This window comes from Caloenas nicobarica, chromosome 16, assembly GCF_036013445.1.
Source record: "Caloenas nicobarica isolate bCalNic1 chromosome 16, bCalNic1.hap1, whole genome shotgun sequence".
NCBI lineage: Eukaryota > Metazoa > Chordata > Aves > Columbiformes > Columbidae > Caloenas > Caloenas nicobarica.
This window is the reverse complement of record NC_088260.1, coordinates 12667720-12686486: the sequence shown is the minus strand read 5'-3', so window position 1 is coordinate 12686486 and position 18767 is coordinate 12667720. Positions and strand designations below refer to the sequence as shown.

General features: G+C 47.6%; 1 protein-coding gene and 1 long non-coding RNA gene across 4 annotated transcripts in view; one reads left to right on the top strand and one right to left on the bottom strand.

Moving 5' to 3' along the window:
- Positions 1 to 14748, bottom strand: part of FBXW8 (F-box and WD repeat domain containing 8) — a 52810-nt gene extending 38062 nt beyond the window's left edge. Inside the window, exons 1-5 of one of the 3 annotated variants that reach the window (XM_065646155.1) lie at positions 14021 to 14748; positions 13774 to 13888; positions 9742 to 9846; positions 3192 to 3356; positions 2504 to 2592 (exon numbers count right to left, since the gene is read on the bottom strand). In XM_065646155.1, coding sequence (XP_065502227.1) covers positions 2504 to 2592; positions 3192 to 3356; positions 9742 to 9846; positions 13774 to 13794 — 380 coding nt within the window. In that variant the 5' untranslated portion in view covers positions 13795 to 13888; positions 14021 to 14748. Of the gene's footprint in view, positions 1 to 2503; positions 2593 to 3191; positions 3357 to 9741; positions 9847 to 12907; positions 13229 to 13773; positions 13942 to 14020 lie in introns of those variants that run through there. The other 2 variants (XM_065646156.1, XM_065646154.1) reach the window with 2 other exon arrangements.
- LOC135995106 (uncharacterized) lies at positions 13159 to 15147 on the top strand. The gene is made up of 3 exons (XR_010607073.1): positions 13159 to 13906; positions 14080 to 14200; positions 14463 to 15147. It is a non-coding gene; the product is annotated as an uncharacterized LOC135995106 (long non-coding RNA).
- The last annotated feature ends 3620 nt before the right edge of the window (positions 15148 to 18767 follow it).

Genomic DNA, 18767 nt, shown 5'->3' with positions numbered 1-18767 from the left:
TCCCGGGAAATGCCACAGACAAAATTAGCTTTAAGATCATCGCCAGCTTCTCAAGTCTCGCATCTGTTTAGCTTTATGTACATGGTGTCACTGTAATCTATGATTATTCACATGTAAAGCCAAGAACATAAGTGTTTGTGAAACTGGAGATATAATCATTAAATGTAACAGATAATTGATATTTATACCGAGAAGAAAATTGACTTCTGTTAACCTCAGCTATTAAATTACTTCTTCAGGACTGCAAGAACGCAACAGCTAGCTATTGATCACCAGATTCATTACACTTTTATGACAAATTTGCAAGCGCAATGCCATTAAGTACAATACTATAAGCTGGAGAAAAAAAAAAAAAAGGTTATGTTTGGATTTAAAAACAAACAAACAAAATCCCAACAAATTCCTCAATCTACCTTTCCTGAAAACTTATCAAACGCACATAATGAATTATGTCTCTCCCTGCACACCCTGCTAATGTCCTTGGAAGTTTCAGTTATAACTTTAGGTCTGTCTTGTTTGATGTTTACCATGAGCTATTGCTGGGGGGTGTCACAGTGTGCTACCGTCTCGCAGACTTCGATCATCACCGGCAGAACAACAAATTCATTGTCTTTCGGGTAAGATTCACAGAACAGTTTTCCGCTTGCAGCAATTCACGAGATACTTTCGGATACCTCGAGCTACCAAAGCAGAGTGAAGGGCAAGTCGTAAACTGCAAAGGAATTAATGTGATTTTTGTGTTCTAATATTCTAAACAGTTCATATACTAACCAGGTAAAGTCTGATTTCCCCATGTTTTATCAAAAATAAAGATACTTCATTACTAAAATTCATTTTCTCAGAGAAGGGTAATTACCGGAAAGTAATTTGACTGAAACCCATAACATCACTTTTCCTAATGGATACGCGTGTGCAGCTTTTCCCTCGGTGGTGTCTTACCTGCTCACCTATTATGAGTCTTACAGGAACCTCAATTCTTTCCCCCCCTCCCTTCACCATGACAACTGAAGCAAATTCATCAAAAGAATCAAGCGATATTGGAGGAACCGTGGAACCAACACAAAAAGACAGTGTCAAACTGCATAAACCAAACTTCCATAGTACATCAAGCTAAAATATGGACTATTCGAGCTTAACACATGTTTTAGAAACTACGTTTGTGCTGCCTACCTCCTACATGTTTGGATATAAATACAATGGAGAAAGCGAAGAAAAAGAAGAGCTGGAGGTGTTGGCAGCAGCGTGGAGACAAATGGGGTTTCTGGCCCCCAAAAAAACATCCGGGAGGTTTCATTAGAGACAGTGGAACAGATACAGGAGCACAGATCCCCAGCCAAGGCCAGGACACACTGCCCAAGAGGGCCACGAAAGAAGTCAACGGTTACAGCAGCGAAAACATCGCGTGAAAAGCAGAGAAAGAGAAGCAACAATTAATAGGATGGCAGAGAGAACAGAAAAGGAGACTTCCAAATGCAGAATTAATACCAAACCAACAAACCCATCAAATATTAAAATTCCCCTCCTGCCGTTTGCTGGTTTAGATTTCCACTCTCACTTGCCCAACAGCACCCAAAAGTATTTCAACGTATATAGGAGTTATCTACACACAATCTATTTCAAGGCACCTTCCTTATAACCAATGAGTTAATTTTACAGTATTTTTTATAAATAGTTTTCTCTACTCCCACAATGCAGAAGCACACCATTAACGTGAAGTGCTGCTATAAAATATGGAACTCTGGGATGTTAAGGACAATGTCCTCTGCCCTCATGATGATATAATTTCTATTTATTCACATGACTTCTTCTGGAGGGCTACTAATTACTGAACCTGGAAAATCCAAGCAGAATACAGTAAAGCCTTACAGTCACAGCAATCTCTTCCAAGAGTTTGGGAGGTTCTCAAAATGGTATTTAAAGAGTGTGAAGCAAATGAATAGTTAACATTAAATCAACGAAGAGTTAACATTAAATGAAGGTCCCAACAAAGCTTTATATTCGGAAATGAGAAGCTCGAGTTCCTCTGGTTTTTGGGTGTTTTCCACCACCCCAAATTTATTTTAAATTACAATGGAGAAAAGTAACAGTCCTTCTGAAGTTACCTTGCCACAGTACACAAGAATATCCTTGTGATTAAGAGATTTTTATGGAAAAAATAATAAAACCAGCACTTTTCAGTCTACTATATTTAACACATGCTGGGTGCTTCCGCAGCAAAATAGATACAGTTCATCAGAAAGTACTATTGTCTTTACCGGGATTATATGCTCGTGAGATAGTTTTTTGAATAGCACAATGAAAATTTGCACTGCTCAAATGACTCGTAGATAACCACCATTATCCGTCACTTTAAGGACAATCTACCTCACCCACAAAGGAACTGCAGTCAGAAAAATGCATGCTTGTTTCCTCAAAGGGATGCTTCTTTTGGATTTGCTAAAAAGCAGCACTTGAGATCTCAAACAACGAGGATGAAATGAACATTATGCAACCTCGTACTCACCCAGCAATAACAACTCCATCGCAAGAATGCACATCACAAAGGATTTTTCCCGTCTCGTACTGCAGCTGGCTCACAGCACCAATGCGGTTCTGCACAGAAAGACAAGAAAGGGCGTTGGAATTGCAACAAATTCATCAACTAAGTTCATTTGCTGCTGCTTGGAAAACTCCGAGCTTTACTATTGCGACTGACAAGTGGCAGAGCAGCTGAGAGAACACTCATCTATTTTATGTTTGCCTCCTGGAATATTTACAGGCAGAAATGAAGGAGAAAGCAGCAAGCACTCTTCATTATCATTCATAATATGCAGGTAGAGAAATAACTATCAGAACAATTAAAAAAAAAAAAAAAAGCTTTTTTTTAGCTGGGGTATGTAATGAGCAGGGAAAGAGTCTTCATCTTTAAAGCTGATTCTCATCATCAAGGGATGGTTGATGTATAAACATCTCTTGCTGAAGTCAATGCAGTAGAAGAGCAAACAGAAAAACTCACTCTCAGAATAACCATTGAGGAGAAAAAAGGTTTCGCAGCTTGGGCAAAGCCTCATCAATCCTTCAGCTGCTTTACCTTCTCAACTGGCAAAAAGCTGTAACACCAAACACCAGCTTTTCGCTATTGCTTGCTCGAACCAGGTTCCCATTTTTCTGCAGTACCTGGATCCCGTTAAAAAGAATAAATTCCCTTTTACCTTCCAGTTGGTTTTCAGAGCGCGCTCTCTGGCACGGCAGTTCCTGAGGACGAGTTTCCAGCAGGAACGGTCCGAGATGCTCGTATCTAACAGGTATCCCTCCTGCTGGCACAACCGGTACCACAACACTTCATCTTCTGCGAGTATTTTCCATGTCCTGCTGACCTAGAAATCAAATTTTTATATAAATATATATATAAATATATATATATTTATACATATATATAGCACAAAGTTAAAGTAAAAATTACACTTAAAGTTATTTGAGTAACATCTGAAATATACGCATACGAAACAATACAGGCCTGCACTGAGACTAAATTCTTACCTAAACAAATACACTACTGACAGTATGGAAAAAAAACCACCAAACCCTTTTAACAAAATACTTGTTTTCTATGGCTTCTTTTGGAAAAAAAACGAGTCTACTCCACTAAAACTTGACATGGACACCAGTGAGTAATGGCCACGCCACCAACTCGAAATGTCAGTGTATTATAAAATCTTGAAGGAAATAAAGCAAGAAAACAATTAAGACAGCATTGAAAGTTTAGAGCAAAAATATGAATTTATTTTCATATTTGTAGCCAAGAAAAACTCTCAGATCACAGCACTATATCTCTAAATTCCTACTGACAATGCCTGATTAGGTGTATGACATTGGTGATTTATAACCTATTGTATTACAGCGTGCATAAATAGGAATGAATTATTACGTTTTTCAAGTAGCCTCAAGTTGCCGTCCATTTCAGAGAGAACAGCTTCATCATAATCAATTGTGGGCTTCGAATTAAAGATTCAAGAGGTAAGAGCCAACTTAAGCAGCATTTGTTCTCTGTTATTCTTAATTTAAAAAAAAAAAAAAAACAGATGTAACCAATGAAAACTGCTACCGATGAAAGCAGCAATCAATTCTACACCGTTTCCAAAGGATTATGAAAACCCACCTCAGACTGACATCATTTTTTAGCAACTTGCAATTAAGCATCTAATGCCCATTTCAGTCCCAAGATTATACCAAGAATCCAGGTCTCCCATCGATACCAGCTCACAAGACCACATCTCCGTGTTTCCTTGCCATTCATTCCACATTTACGCACAGATACAACACAGCACAGGGAGGTGAAAGGTGAAATATTACCTGTTCTCTGTTTTATAACATCAATCTCCTTCGTATTTTAACATTACTGTGCACACCTTGCTTCAGACTTCTTAAAACTACAGCTTTCAAATACAAAGTATAGCTTCACAAAATTATATATCGTGGGGAATACTGAAATTATAGCTTCACAAAATTATATATCACGGGGAATAGTGAAATTATGAGGTCCTGTTGGCTGGTACAGATTTGGAAGAAGTCCCTGCAGAACACAAGGGGCTGGAGAAACACAGCGTGCAGTGAGGTTTACCGAGAGGTTAGGGAAACAACACCCCTGCCTTAAATAAATGAAGCGATCTCCGAGTTTGTAACATGATCTGTAAAATATTGCATGTGACGATTTGGAAGCGCACGCCTTAGTCTGCTAAATCTAACGCAGCATCGGGCCAAGACTGACTAGTCAGCCGAAATTGCAGGGAGACGGGAGCTGAGATCCAGAAATCCCCCATCAGCGCAGCCCTGTGTTTTACAGGTCTCACTGGGTCACAGTAAATTCAAAAAACATCTTGTGCACGTGGTCCCAAACCTCCTCGCACGCTCTGTCGTCCCCAAATTGGGACAGTGCAAACGGCCAGATGTCCCCTGGAAAACTCTCCGAAGGTTCCAGCCGTCTCCTTTACGTCGTGTTGCCTGTTGGTCTTGCTGTAACAACACACGTCTGTCATCCCTGCTCTCAAAAACCAACAACCCGCTAGGAATCAAGAATTGCATCATAAGATGGATCTCATGATCTGTTCCTTCCAAAGAAAAAAAAATAATAATAATATGGGAGAAAAAATTCTGGTGGACTGAGTAACCTTCATACTTTTGACAGATTTGATATTGACATATAAGAGCAGCTCACAAACAAGAATATCCAAGTCCAGCAAAGCTAATATTCTAGTTATTCAACAAAAGACCTAGATCCAAACTACCAGACATACAATCCCCTTCCATCAGCAGACAAAGAAAACAACCTGGGTAGGGCAATCGTAGCTGCCTTACAAGTGATAGAAACAGCACTGAGTCTTCTCGAGCATTATACATCATCCTGTAATAAAAAAAAGCAGCGCTTAATGCTCCTGTCCCTATAGGGGAACACTCAGAAAGGTGAAAAGTAAAAAAAAAAAAGGCAATCCAAATTTCAAACCGGAACAGTTTAGTGGGGAATTTGCTCTCAATTTGCTTTTAGAGTAACATAAATCCATACATTATTGCTCAAAGAAGGAAAAATAAAGAAGAAACACCCAGCCTTTTGCTGACACACACAAAAAAGCAGCTGTTGTGCAGGAGCGGAGCCGCCGGTCAAGCCCGGTGGGCAGCGACGGCACCTCTGTCCTCTGTCCCCTCCGGTCACAGCAGCACGTTCGGCGGCCACCGAGGGGATGGGGGGGACAGACACATGCACAAACAAACAAAGCCAAACTACAGCAGCTTTTGCCTTCCTTAAAAAAAAAAAAAAAAAAAAAAAGCAATCATGCACACCTTTGGAGTTTGCCAAAACAGACAATGTTGTACAGATCCTTCTAGTTTCAAGGTCTTAAAAGCATTTTACAAAGACAGTAATAAAAAAAAGGGGGGGACTACATCAAATTTAGAGTGCCTTTTCGACTTTCAGTAACAAACGTTCAAGGGGAATAAAGATCCTATCCTATTATGATTTTTTTTTAATCAAATTACACCGAATCCTGCTGCTTTACAAGCATGAATTTCCAAAGGGTCCCTAACGCAGCCTTTTCTTAATGCACCAAAACTGGCACGAGGAGCCCCTGTAAAAGCCCCACTGAGCGAGCCCCAGCTGCAAGAAACCTCTAATAAAAGTGTCTCAAGCATTTCGCTTTACAGCGCCACTGTGAGCCGCCGCATTAAAACCGGGCTTTGGCTCGGAGTCAGCTTTATTAGATCTGCTTGACTTAAGAGTTCCAGGTGAGGCCCCGAAAGCCGGAGCGTTACGGCTTTATTGATACGCACCCGTACGTTCTGCTGGTTGGGGAGTCGCCGAGATGCGCAAAGCTCTTAATAAACAATGAACAGAATTATTTCCAAATCTACACTATGTAGAAACTCCAGCAACAATCAATGACAACACCTTACAGGGTCGTTTATAGGTTTAGAGTCCCCAGTTCAATTTCGTCTTTAGTTTTCCTGTTATCTTTTTACTGCAGCTCTCAACAAAGAAACTTTGGTTTCCCCTGAGCTCCACACAGGGATAGTTTTGTATCTTAGAGTTCAGCAAGTAATAATGCTCTGAAGGACTTCAAAGGCTTTTGCTGACACAGGTTTTGCTATTTGGTTTTGCCTTCGGGGGACTTTTTTGTCCCCAGGAAAATAAATAAATAAATAAATAAACCCACCTCTTCCATCAAATCCTAAATTTCTTCTAATCCTCTCTAAATCAACTGGCTCAAATCCTACTGAAGGTTTATTCATCTCTCTCCATCTGATAAACTGTCTTTGTTTTGTGAGGTTTATTTTCTCCCCTAGTCACACAAAGACATATTCAAGGTTCATTCGCTGAAGCCTGGAGCCTCAATTCAAAATATCTGGACTTCCAATTCAGTACAATACGCAGCACCAAACAGTATTTAATCTGAAGCTATTCAGATGCATATTTACCAGGTGGAAGCTGCTCATCTTTTCAAGTTACAGCCATAATGTCATTTTACATCTCATCCTGAGCCCAGGATACCCTGATCCACCCGTTGCTCTGCTCTCTCTCTACGAGGAGGATGGATGATTAGTTTTACCCATATACAACCTTGATGCAAAAGTATGCTCAAAAAACACATTACAGTTTCTATTTTTAAAAGTATAAACACTAAAAGTTTGACAATGCCAGAAGCTCTAGAGGAAAACATCTGAAATTCTTGATCTATGCAAGACAATTAATTCTTAAATTCCTAGAAACAGGCTCCCTTGTCCTAGATACATACACAAGTGGTGTGTTGGTAAACATTTCTAAACCATCTCTCAGATGAAAACGCGAACAGTTCAAGGCAATTTCCCACTGATTTGCTCAGAAATAAAACTGCCTTAGCATCGCCAAGATTCAGTACATACCGTCGAGAGATTCAGTAGATAGTGTCGAGAAGTATTTCGCACCACAAAATGCAATTTCTGCAGTCTCTGGTATTTACTAGCAAGCAGTGACAACTGTATATGGAGAAGTTCATAGATAAGACACATCACCTTATCACAAAGCTGAGAGTCTAAAGGCCAGTTAATTGTACATATCTGCAGGATCAGCTCCAAATAACCCAAGAAGCCCTGATGCGTTTCAATTTGTCACACTTGTGGTGTCCCAAGCGATTGTTTTTCTCTTCCCTCTCCATCACGATGAGGAAGGAGAGATTGTTCTCAAACCTGCTCATCACAGATAGTTTGTGTTTTATAGTACTAATTCCAAAAAAATCAAAGAAAAGCTGAGGGTGGGGGGAAATATCAGGGTGAAATTAAAGTTCTCCGAGGCAGCCTGTGATGTGATTAAATCTCAAAGAGGCTCCACAGTCAGGCTACTTTACTATTATTTGGTTACCAATAAGCAAACAGGTTTTCTCCAAAGGCACTCACATGGTTCATGATGCCAATTCCACTAACAGGCCCAATTTCACTAAAATCCCAAGGCGCCTGAATAAAAAAACCTTTCTACGACATCACCATAAAGCAGCAGGGCTTTCCACTTAACAGAGGAGGAGGCTTCCCCAAAAAAACCAAAATCACCAAGAGAAAAATGAAAATGGTACTTGTTTTTATTGCTTTGCTTTTTATTTGAACGCTTAAAAGAGAAGCCAGTTGTGCACTAAAAGCATTTGATATTCATTTCATTGGGAAAGCCTTGTAAAACATCGGGCATTTGCTCAGCTACCTGTGAGCTGCCATGTAGAACCAGCTGACTCAGTCTGGGGAGGCGAATGAGAAACGTGGAAAATTTTCTCAGTGTTAAACACACCTTATGAGAACAGTGTCAAGTTAAAAAGCAAAGTGAGCGAGAGAGAAATGAAGTGCAGCCCCAGCACAGAGAAAAGGAGCAGCCCTTCATCAGTCAATCTCTTTACTATGCCACGAGGTAAACTCATCAGCTGAGAAAGAATCGCCTTAAAGTATCCACCTGAAAAAGGCAAACCTGTTCTCTTTCATGGGATGCGGCCCTGACTGATCGTGTATCTCTACCTCAAATGACAGAAACTCGAGCATATCTGAAAGCTTCAGTCTCCTGGACAGCACCAAAAAATAACCTCTAAGATTTTTTTTCCCTCCACAACAGAAGCCCTGCAAAGGGAATTAGTTCCCTTTCCAACAGCTCTTGTTCCTAAAGGGTATTAGAAAGTCAAAGATTTAAGCAATAACCACCTGTAGCTATTTAACACAATAACTTGCTCATATTGGACATAAAAAGCCCAATTTCTTTTCAATGCATGTGCCACTTGGTGTCTCATTTACTATCCACAAAGCTACACGCTGTCACTTTTCAATTTTTACATGTTATCTTTTTTTTTCATCTGACAAACAGTCCAGGACGTGATTGGAGTGTAACACAAGGAATGGTTTTGGCTGGATTTTTGTGAAGCTGCAAGATGTCCTTTATATGTAAGAATTCAATGAACACCAGCCTGAAACACTAAATAGTGGCCGTGGGAGAATATCCTCAATATTCCACTCTATTTCGCAGGGTAATCAGCACTTGCCAATTAAGTTAGCTTTACAGACTCATTCAGAGAGGAAGTTAATCATTCAATGTGTGAAGAAAGGAGATAAAGAGGCTAAATAGTGTGGGCTGAACCCTCCTAAGTGTAGTCAGGTGTGTGCGAGTGTCTAAGTTAGTAAAGCTACCTAAAGAAACAGGCAGTTTACAGCTACACGTAAATTACAGACCATGTCTGAGCACATGCTGGTGAAAGCATTATCTTAAACTATCACCAAAAAAAAATATAAACCCTTTGTGGGGGGGAGGAGGAAATCGGTGTCATGTAAGAATTTATTCTCACATGATATTACCACAGACAACTTCTACAGTTCAAGTCGCACACTGAAAAGTGAGGGGGAAGAGCTTTGTTGCCATGCCTTTAACTCTGCAGAGTACCGAGTTCTAAATATTCCAGCAAGACGCTCACTTGTTTCTAAATACATTCACTTGAATCAAAAGATCTTTGCAAGTAGTTACTTTAAATTTGACGGCTTCGCTTTTGTCCAAGCCACAAATGTTTTATTTAACTCAACTGCAAGCTATAAATCCAGCTCACTTATTATTATTTTTTCAATATTCAGCTTTGGAAGTATTTCCAATAAGTAAAAGCACAATCAGCTGAGCTACTAGGGCTACCACACATTTTCCCTGCATCAAGGTGCCTGTTTCTTGACTATTTCTGCCAATTTTACATCGTATCAGAGATGCAAACTGTCAGCAGCACTGACCTGAGCACACCTTCCCAATTCAGTCTTGCCCAGGTACTGGAATATCTTCAGTGCCAGCTCATAAGGCAGCTGGATATCAAAGAACGGAACCTCATTTATTTCATTCTGAAAAGAAAAAAGAGAAAATCATTTGTTAGGCTTCTTTAATGCATGGCTAGGTAGTGGCAAAAGTTCCCATAGTACGAAGAAAGGATGTTGTATCTTCAGTGCCACCTCATTTCCATCAAAATGAAGGAGTAATTCTGTCTCTCCATCCCATAACTGCACAACATCAGACAGACCACACTGGTGTGAAGGTACCCGAACTGCTCTTCGTTTTCTCTGAGCCATGTCAGGTAAAGAATTTTACATGGCCAAGCGGAGTTTAAAGCAAGTCAAGAACTACAAGACTTATCTATAGTCAGATGGCAGAGAAAGACAAGACACAAGTTCTAGTAAGAAAAGTCTTTCTAAAGTTTCAGCATCAGAAAGACCAAATAACTAAGCGCTTTGAAGACATACGCCCATTATTAATTTCACTTTCAAATGCAGATGAAGAAAAATAAACTAATGTTTTATATAAAGCTGAATGAGGATGATGTTACAGTTTGTTTCTGTCTTTAATTAGTAAGATATAAATGCCTTTTTAAGATTAAATGTGCTGAAAGAATTGCTACTTCAACTGATTAAGTACCCCCAAAAAAATAAAACCAAAGAATCCATCACTCTAATCTAACAGCTAAATGCACAGATACATTTCTTCTAGAAGCTTTTCTGTCTGTTTTAACAACATAATTATTAAATCATCTTCCTGCAGTTATCAAGATTTGTCTTCTCTCCCATTTCTGTCTGGATGTTCTAAATTGTTATAGTATATAATAGAGTACAAAAATCAGCCCATTTTGACCATTTCTATGCCACCTATTCTGAAGTTTCGCTCTCGAGCGTTTTTCCCTGGTTTGTGTACCAAACACCTGATCACTCCCCATCAATCCTCATGCACAAACCCAGCTGCTCAGTTAAAACCTGTGTCCACTGTTTGTCCTCAGGAAATCAGGCAGATCCCAAACCAGGATCATCCCCTGCCTCTTGGCACTTCTCCGGCCCCGAGACCTTTATTTCTTTGTAGGTCTCTTCTACAGCTATTCCTGTCTCATTTAAACCTGGACATGCCAATGAAGCTGCAAAAACAGGCAAGGCAGGATTTATTTAAAGCACAGTTACACAAGGAAACCATTGTATAGTACAGCTGCGTGAAAGTTTTTACAGCAAAAGGTATTCTACACTAGGTAAATGTTTAGAAAGCACAAATATGTGCAATTTTCCCATTAGGCCTTTTTAGGAAGACAGCACTAATGTACAAACACTGGAACCTTGTGTTTGTTCTAAAGTTACTCAAGCCAGACCTGCAGTCAACATTCCCGCTCCCTTCCCTTCTTGTCTGCAGTTTTCCAGCACAAACGGCTCCTTTTCCCTCTGCGTAAGGACCACTGGCTCCGCTCCCTGCTGTGGATTTGCTTTCACGTGCTTCAAATTGCATCTGTTTCCAAAGGGGACACCAAAGACAAAGATAACAGGAGCTCTGAGAGCACATCTCCGCGGCCACACGCAGGCAGATCCCGAGCTGGCCAGATGTGAAGCCGCTCGGATCCAGGAGCCGCAGAACCCAAACAAATAAGACAAGCCATTCGGCAAGGCTAATTAGCTCCGGGCTTTATGAGCTGGGGCACAGCACCACTATGACTATATCGCTTCCAAATCAGAGCTGACTCGCATCCAACCAGCAGAACCTGCTCTGTCTGCAAAAAGTTATCATCGGAAGGACAGGCTGCTTATTGATAGATACAGACACAACAGTCAAGACTGACAGCGCTCTCATGAAAAAAATGAGGAAAAAAAGAGAACAAACAACTATATAGTTTTTTTTTAACTAGCCTGCTAAGAGTAAAGAGTAAACTAAATAGTAATAGTAAGAGTAAACTAACCTGCTAAGAGTCAAACTGTAAGTACAAGCCTGTGACAAAGCACAAGCAACGGCTCACACTAATTCCACTCTAATGAAACCTTAACATTAGAGACAGATCAAGGTCTTCCCTTCGTACATGCCCAAAACTCCCACAGTTTGTCTTTAGCTCATTGCTCACCCCTGCAAACCAAACGGTGACGTTAAGTCAGCACCAGCCTGTTCTCAAAGTACTGGAATGAATCCAAAACTCAAATACCACCACCCCCTCTGAGACTGACTGGGGCTCCCGTGTGCTAATGGAGAACTAATTCTGTAAACGGATTAATTTGTGCCTTGCAGACAGAAATCTAATCTGTTCCTTTTAATTTTTTTTTTAAGCAAAGAGTAATTAGTCACAGTTCGGTTAGTGAAAAGCAAGAAAATGGGTTTCCCCCCTAGTTTTCCTGTAAATAAAATCTCTATTGAATATAGAGGATTTACCAAAATAACTTTTATCTGGTTCAGAACTGTATTTAAGACTATTTCCAAATTAACTCCTTTATTTAAAGAATTAACACTTGTTTTCTTACTATGCTGCTGCGTCATAAGGCAGGATGTCCTTAATTACCACACCTGCACTGAATAGCCTGAATAAGCAACAAACTATTTAAGAGAAAAAAAAAAATCTCACGAGAAGAAAAGATGAAACATATCAGAAGCTGAGGCTACAAACAAGCTCATGGGAACCCAGAACTCGCCCCATCCCAGGGCTGAGGCACAACTGGGCCCTTCACGGATCCCAGAACCGCAGAATGTCAGGGGTTGGAAGGGACCTCGAAAGCTCATCCAGTCCAACCCCCCGCCGGAGCAGAAACACCCAGATGAGGTTACACAGAAGGTGTCCAGGCGGGTTGGAATGTCTGCAGAGAAGGAGACTCCACAGCCTCCCTGGGCAGCCTGGGCCAGGCTCTGGCACCCTCACCGGGAAGAAGTTTCTTCTCATCTTTAAGTGGAACCTCCTGTGTTCCAGTTTGTACCCATTGCCCCTTGTCCTGTCATGGTTGTCACCCAGAAGAGCCTGGCTGCATCCTCCTGACACTCCCCCTTTCCATACTGATCCCCATGAATGAGGCCACCGCTCCGCTCCCCTCACAGCGGCCCCCCCGGCTCCAAACCCACAAACCCCCCCGGCTCCAAACCCACAAACCCCCCCGGCTCCCGCCCCAGCACCGCCAGCCCTACCAGGTCCCGAATGAGCTGCCCCAACAGGTCGTCGCCGTCGCCGCCTCCGTCCCCCGCGGGCTGCTCGGCGGGGCTGCGCGGGGCCGGGCCGGCCGGGGCGCCGCCGTCCAGCAGGCCGCGGGCCAGCGCCAGGTAGGCCGGCTCGGGCGGCTCCGCGCTGCGGCGGCTCCCGGGCTCCGCCGCCGCCTCCCGCCGCCGCCGCTTGGCGCCCCCCGCCAGCTCCTCCCGCCACCGGCGGCGGAACAGCTCCAGCTCCGCCGAGCCCTCGGCCATGGCGGCGGGGCCGGGCCCGGCCCAGCCTCCCGCCGGCCCGCACGGAAACCAGCCCCCGCTCCCGCGCGTTCCGCCGCACGAAGGTTCCTCCGGGCCCGGCTGACAGGCGCCGCCGGCCGCCATTTTGTGGGCCCGGGGCGGGTGTGAGTGAGGAGGCCGTCCGCGGTTTTGGGGCACACGAGGGATCGATGGAGGCCAAGGGACCTGCGAGAGGCCAGGGGGCCACAGCCCGGCCTGGGAGAGCCGCTGGTGCGGAGGGCAGAGTCCTGCGCGGGTGCTCGGGCTCTGGTGGGAATCCCTCGGTCTCCTCCCAGCCATGGCCAGCCTGGGTGGCCACACGGGGGAAAACGCGCCCCCAGAAAAGCTGAGGAGTCACCACCGAGGGGGCAACTGCCCACAGAGGAGGCGCAGAGACACGTTGTTCTCCCATCGGATGACAGGCCCCAGTCTGCCCGTTTCTTGCAGCCACTGCGTTGGCCGGTCCTGCCCCGCACCGCGGCCATCGCGCCTCCCCGGGAAGATTCACCTCCCCGAATCGCAGCCGCCACCTCCTGCAGCCCCCACAGCCCCAGAGCTTTCCAGCGTCAACTCACCTTGTTGCTTAAAATCTGCATTTCAAATGGCGGCGAAACCCAACCGCTGAGCGGTCCAGCTGCCGAGCGGAAAAGCTGCGAGTGTTTGAGTCTTCAGCGCAACTTCTGTGAAGCGCTTGGCGAAATAAAACAGGTAAGCGATACTTGTCTGTGTAAAATCAAACAGCTGGGCACTGGTGAACGTGCTAAAACCTGTGGCCCTTGCTCTAGGCAGCTCGTGCCCAAGTACCTCCACCCTCACACCCACCTCCAGCCGATGCCATTCAGCATCATCAGAGGCCACTTGCTGTTTTTTCTCCTTTGCAGCTTGTTGCTGCCCATGCTGGTTACAGAACCCAAATTAATGAACAGGCATTTTGGATTCCAGGAAAAACACGAACTGCCTCGTTTTGAAGAGGGTTTCCTGTCTGTAGAAACTCCACATAAGGTTTGTTTTCCCTCCAAAACAACCATTTGAACTTGCGGGACCTCCCTGGGGTGCGGTGAGGGGCTGCAGAGCAGGAGCTTCCGCTGTAGCGGGATGCAGGGCTGCTCCGGGGAGGGCAGACGGGCTGGGAAGGTGCTGAGCCCCAGGAGAGTCTCCTTGGAGCCCTTTGCAATACCAGGGTGACCTGCTAAGAAGGTGGCAGCAGCCTCCATGCCCAGGTGGAAAAGAAATGAACCACTTTGGGGCGATTCCTGCCCCACAGGGAGCCCCTGCTGCCATCCCAGGACTGGATGTGTGATGGGGAGTCCTGCCTGGGGGTCCCAGCCCAACTCCTGCGCCCTAATGGCTGAGGGGGCTCCGCGTCCCCCTGGGTGAGTGCCTGGGGGCTGTGCAGTCCTGCCTCGGCCACCCAAAATGTGATCAGAATCGGTAATGCTTTGGGTGATGAAATCCCCTCGAGCTGTGTGTAATCCCCTCACTGCCCTCTGCATCTCCACACTGTCACCTGCATCCCACACTGTCCCCTGCATCCCACGCTGTCACCTGCGTCCCCAGCCGGTCCCCTCCATCCCACATTGTCACCTGCCTCCCCACACTGTCATCTGTGTCCCCACATGGTCCCTTCCATCCCACGTTGTCCCCTGCATCCCCACACTGTCCCCTCCATCCCACACTGTCACCCACGTCCCCACACGGTCCCTTCCATCCCACGTTGTCACCTGCATCCCTACACTGTCCTCTCCATCCCACACTATCACCTGCGTCCCCAGCCGGTCACCTCCATCCCACATTGACCTCTCCATCCCACATGGTCCCCTCCATCCCACATTGTCCCCTCCATCACACACTGTCACCCACGTCCCCACACGGTCCCCTCCATCCCATGTTATCACCTGCATCCCCACAGGGTCCCCTCCGTCCCATGTTGTCACCTGCATCCCCACAGAGTCCCCGCCATCCCACATTGTCCCCTGCGTCCCCGCACTGTCCCCTCCATCCCACATTGTCCCCCGCGTCCCCACACTGTCCCCTCCATCCCACACGGTCACCTGCGTCCCCACACTGTCCCCTCCATCCCACATTGCCCCCTGCATCCCCACACTGTCCCCTCCATCCCACACTGTCACCTGCGTCCCCACATGGTCCCCTCCATCCCATGTTGTCACCTGCATCCCACACTGTCACCTGCATCCCCATGTGGTCCCCTCCATCTCATGTCACCTGCATCCCCACACTGTCCCTCCATCCCTGTGCTGTCCTGTCAAGCTCCCACACCATCCGTAGATAACAGAATGTCCCACTACACAAACCCTCTGTGTCCCACAAGTCCCACTGTCCCACGCTTTCCTCAGTTCCCTCACTGCCCCCCATCTCCCCCTGCCCCCCCAGTCCCCCACTGCCCCCCCAGTCCCCCACTGTCCCCCCATCTCCCACTGCCCCCCCAGTCCCACACATCTCCCACTGCCCCCCCATCCACACAGCGTCCCCCCCCCAAACTCCCCCACCCCGCGCCGCCCCCCCGCTCCCCGCGGCCGAGCGCCGCCCCGCGGGGGATGATGTAACCCCCCCCGGCCCCCGCCCGCCGCCGCCCCGGCCCGCCCGCCCGCACACGCCGCGGCACTCGGCGGCGAGCGGCGGCGCAGCCATGTGCCCCTGCGCGCTGCACGGCGGCCCCCCCGCGCCCTGCCCCTGCAGCCCCGGCCGCGCCGCCCGGCCCTCGGTCGCCGCCCGCCTGGTCGCCGCCCGCCTGCGCCGCCTGGGCGATGAGCTGGAGCAGCGGGCGGCGCGGCGCAAGGCGCGGGGCCGGGGCCACGGGGCCGCCCGCCGCTTGGCCGCCGTGGTGTGCCTGCTGTGCGCCCTCCCGCCCGCGGCCGCGCTGGCCTGGCTGATCCGCAGGAGGAGCCTCTAGGAGAGAGGGGCGCTGGCCGGAGCGGGGAGCAGGCGGGACGCGCAACAGGTCGGCACCGCGCCGGGGGACGGGGACGGGGGTGGCGGCGGCGGGGCGGCCGTGAGGGCACGGAACGGAGCGGAGCGGTACGGCGTGGAACGGAGCGGCAGCGTCCGGTACCGCCCGGTGCGGCACCACAGGGCAGCGGTCGGTACAGCCCGGTACGCCGCGGGCCGGCATGGGGTGGTCCGGCCCGGCAGGGTACGGCCCTGGCACCCGACTCGGTACGGCCCGGGTCCGGCTCGGTACGGTCGGGGTCCGGCTGCGGGGCCGGCCCGGCGCAGCGCGCTGTCCGCGGTACTCGCCGGGTTGTGGCGGCTGATGGCGGGCTGTGGATACCGGCGGTACAGGCACCGGCTGCCAGATCGCACCGACCTCCTCTCTCCTCAACGTCCCCTGTCCCAGGACTCCCCAAACACCCCCTTTCCCCTTCCTCAAACTTTCATGGCTTCCAGCCCGGGACCTCCCCTCCGCCCGGGTGATCCATGCTCTCACAGGGCACTTTCAGCCCTGTGCCTGCTCTGGGTGAGCCTGTGTCCCCAGTGGCAGCAGCACAGGGCAGCTCAGGGGGATCGGAGCAGGTCCCACGTCACCCGGACTGCCAGACCATGGGGACAGAGGACACTCACAGCCTCCTGGCCCAGCCACACACCTGTGCCTGCCAAACCACCAGCCCTCTTGTGAGCGGAGGAGCTTCTCCTGTGTCCTGCCTGGTGGCCTTTAGACCCATGAGTACTGCAGGGCACCCATCATTGAAGTCCCTGGGTGGTGGGATGTCTCCACAGGACCATCCAGTGGGACAATCTGGGACTTTGGCTGGCTGTGCCTGGCACTGTGTTTTGGATAATGTGCTGGAGGCTTTCCCTAAGCTGGGTCCCAAGCCACCAGCCATGGAAAAGCATCCAAGCCCAGTTACTGCTGGTTCCTAGAGCCCCCACTGTGCTCCAGAGCCACCGAGCAAACCAGCAGCGGGGAAATGGTTCTGTAACCTTCGTTGTCATCCCGGTGACATCTCCTGGGCTTGGAGGAGACAGGTCTGCACCCTCAGCCCTGGAGCACTCAGGGATACTGAGCATACCTGGGGTCACCTCAGGGATTTTGGGTGCTCTGAAGTGCTCTTTGGGATGTGGGTTTCTCCCCACAAACATGAGGAGCAAGGGCTTCTATTTTTGGCGCTTTAAATTATATTTTTGTCCCCCGATGTCTGTCTGTGTTCAGGAAGGACCTTAAGTGCATGTCTAACTTTCAGTGTGCGCTCACATCCCACCAGCTTGGTTAACGTCTCGACAAGAGCTTAAAATCAGTTGAAAAATGCCACCAACTGGGCTGACCTTTTGCGGCTTTCAGCTTAACTGGGCTGTTTGCAACTCTTGGGCCAGACCTTGGCTGTTGGGAGTCAGGTCTTATATTGCAAAATGTCTTGCATGCTTTGTAGGTGCATGAAATACAATTAGATACATATGTATGGTGCGGGGAAAAGTATGGTTTTTGAGTGAGTTTAAAAGTAAGGTTTTCCAGCAGATATGTGTGTTTGCACTATATGTGTGTGTATGCGCTGGTGTATGGGGGGGCATTGTCGTCTGTCTGAGCCACAACTGCTGCGACTGTCAGCAGGTTCAGCTGGTTACTTTTGGAAAGCTTTCTTTTTGCTGAATCAAAGCCTCAATTTCTATAAAGTCATCAGCACAGAGGTATGAGGCTCCGGGATGGAGAGTGTCAGAGAGTGTCAGTGGTGTGGGGCAGTGGTTAGAAACATGGGGCTGTGGTCAGGAGCAGAGCTTAGAGATCTTCTTTCCCTTCTCCTCAGTTTGTGGCAAGTTTGGTTCCAGTGTTTGGAAGCAAACCCACTTGTCTGACTTGCCTGCTCAAAAAGTGGAAATCCACATGGGACTGCAGTGATCTCCCTTACCGAGTGTCTCAGGTGTCCTTTTCTTTCTAACAACCCCGGGGAGTTTCCTCCCCGCCCAGTTGGGGACTTTGTCCCATGTAGGGAAGGTGGCAGGTGAGAGGTGCTGGCAGAGGGAACCGGTTTGCTGGCCCCATGTGCACACACTCAGTCCAGACTTCTTGGTAATCCTGCGAGGATAAAGCTGTTTGGATTTTTAGTCTTTGCAAAGGTTCACGTAGCTTTGGTTAGGCAGATATTATTTTTTTTCCCAGTCTCTTCTGCTGTTGACTCTGTGGAGGCCTCACCTCCATCTGCCTTTCTGCACTTCAGGCCCAACGATAACCGGTTGCTTATTAAATTGCTTTGATAAAGACACTACAGAAAAGCAAAGCATCATCCTCAACACAACCAGGGCAAGCTCCTTCAGCACACACAGCCCTTCCTCGCGGCTTCAAAGGCTGCCGCAGACGGGACGTGCTGAGCTTCCTCCACATGCTCTGGGGCTTCCCTGACACAACTACAAATGTAAGGGTCTGAAAAGAAGATCCTTGTGCGGGGTGTGAAGCAATTTCAGGGATACAGAGGCCAGATGTGGGAGAGTAACGAGCTGGGAACAGCCTCCTGGGTGCCCCCATGCACAGCGGCCTGACCTGCCCAGCTCCTGGCAAGCTCCTAAGGCACAAGTGACCAAGCTGCAGATGAGAACACAATGCAACCCCAGGGTCATTAAA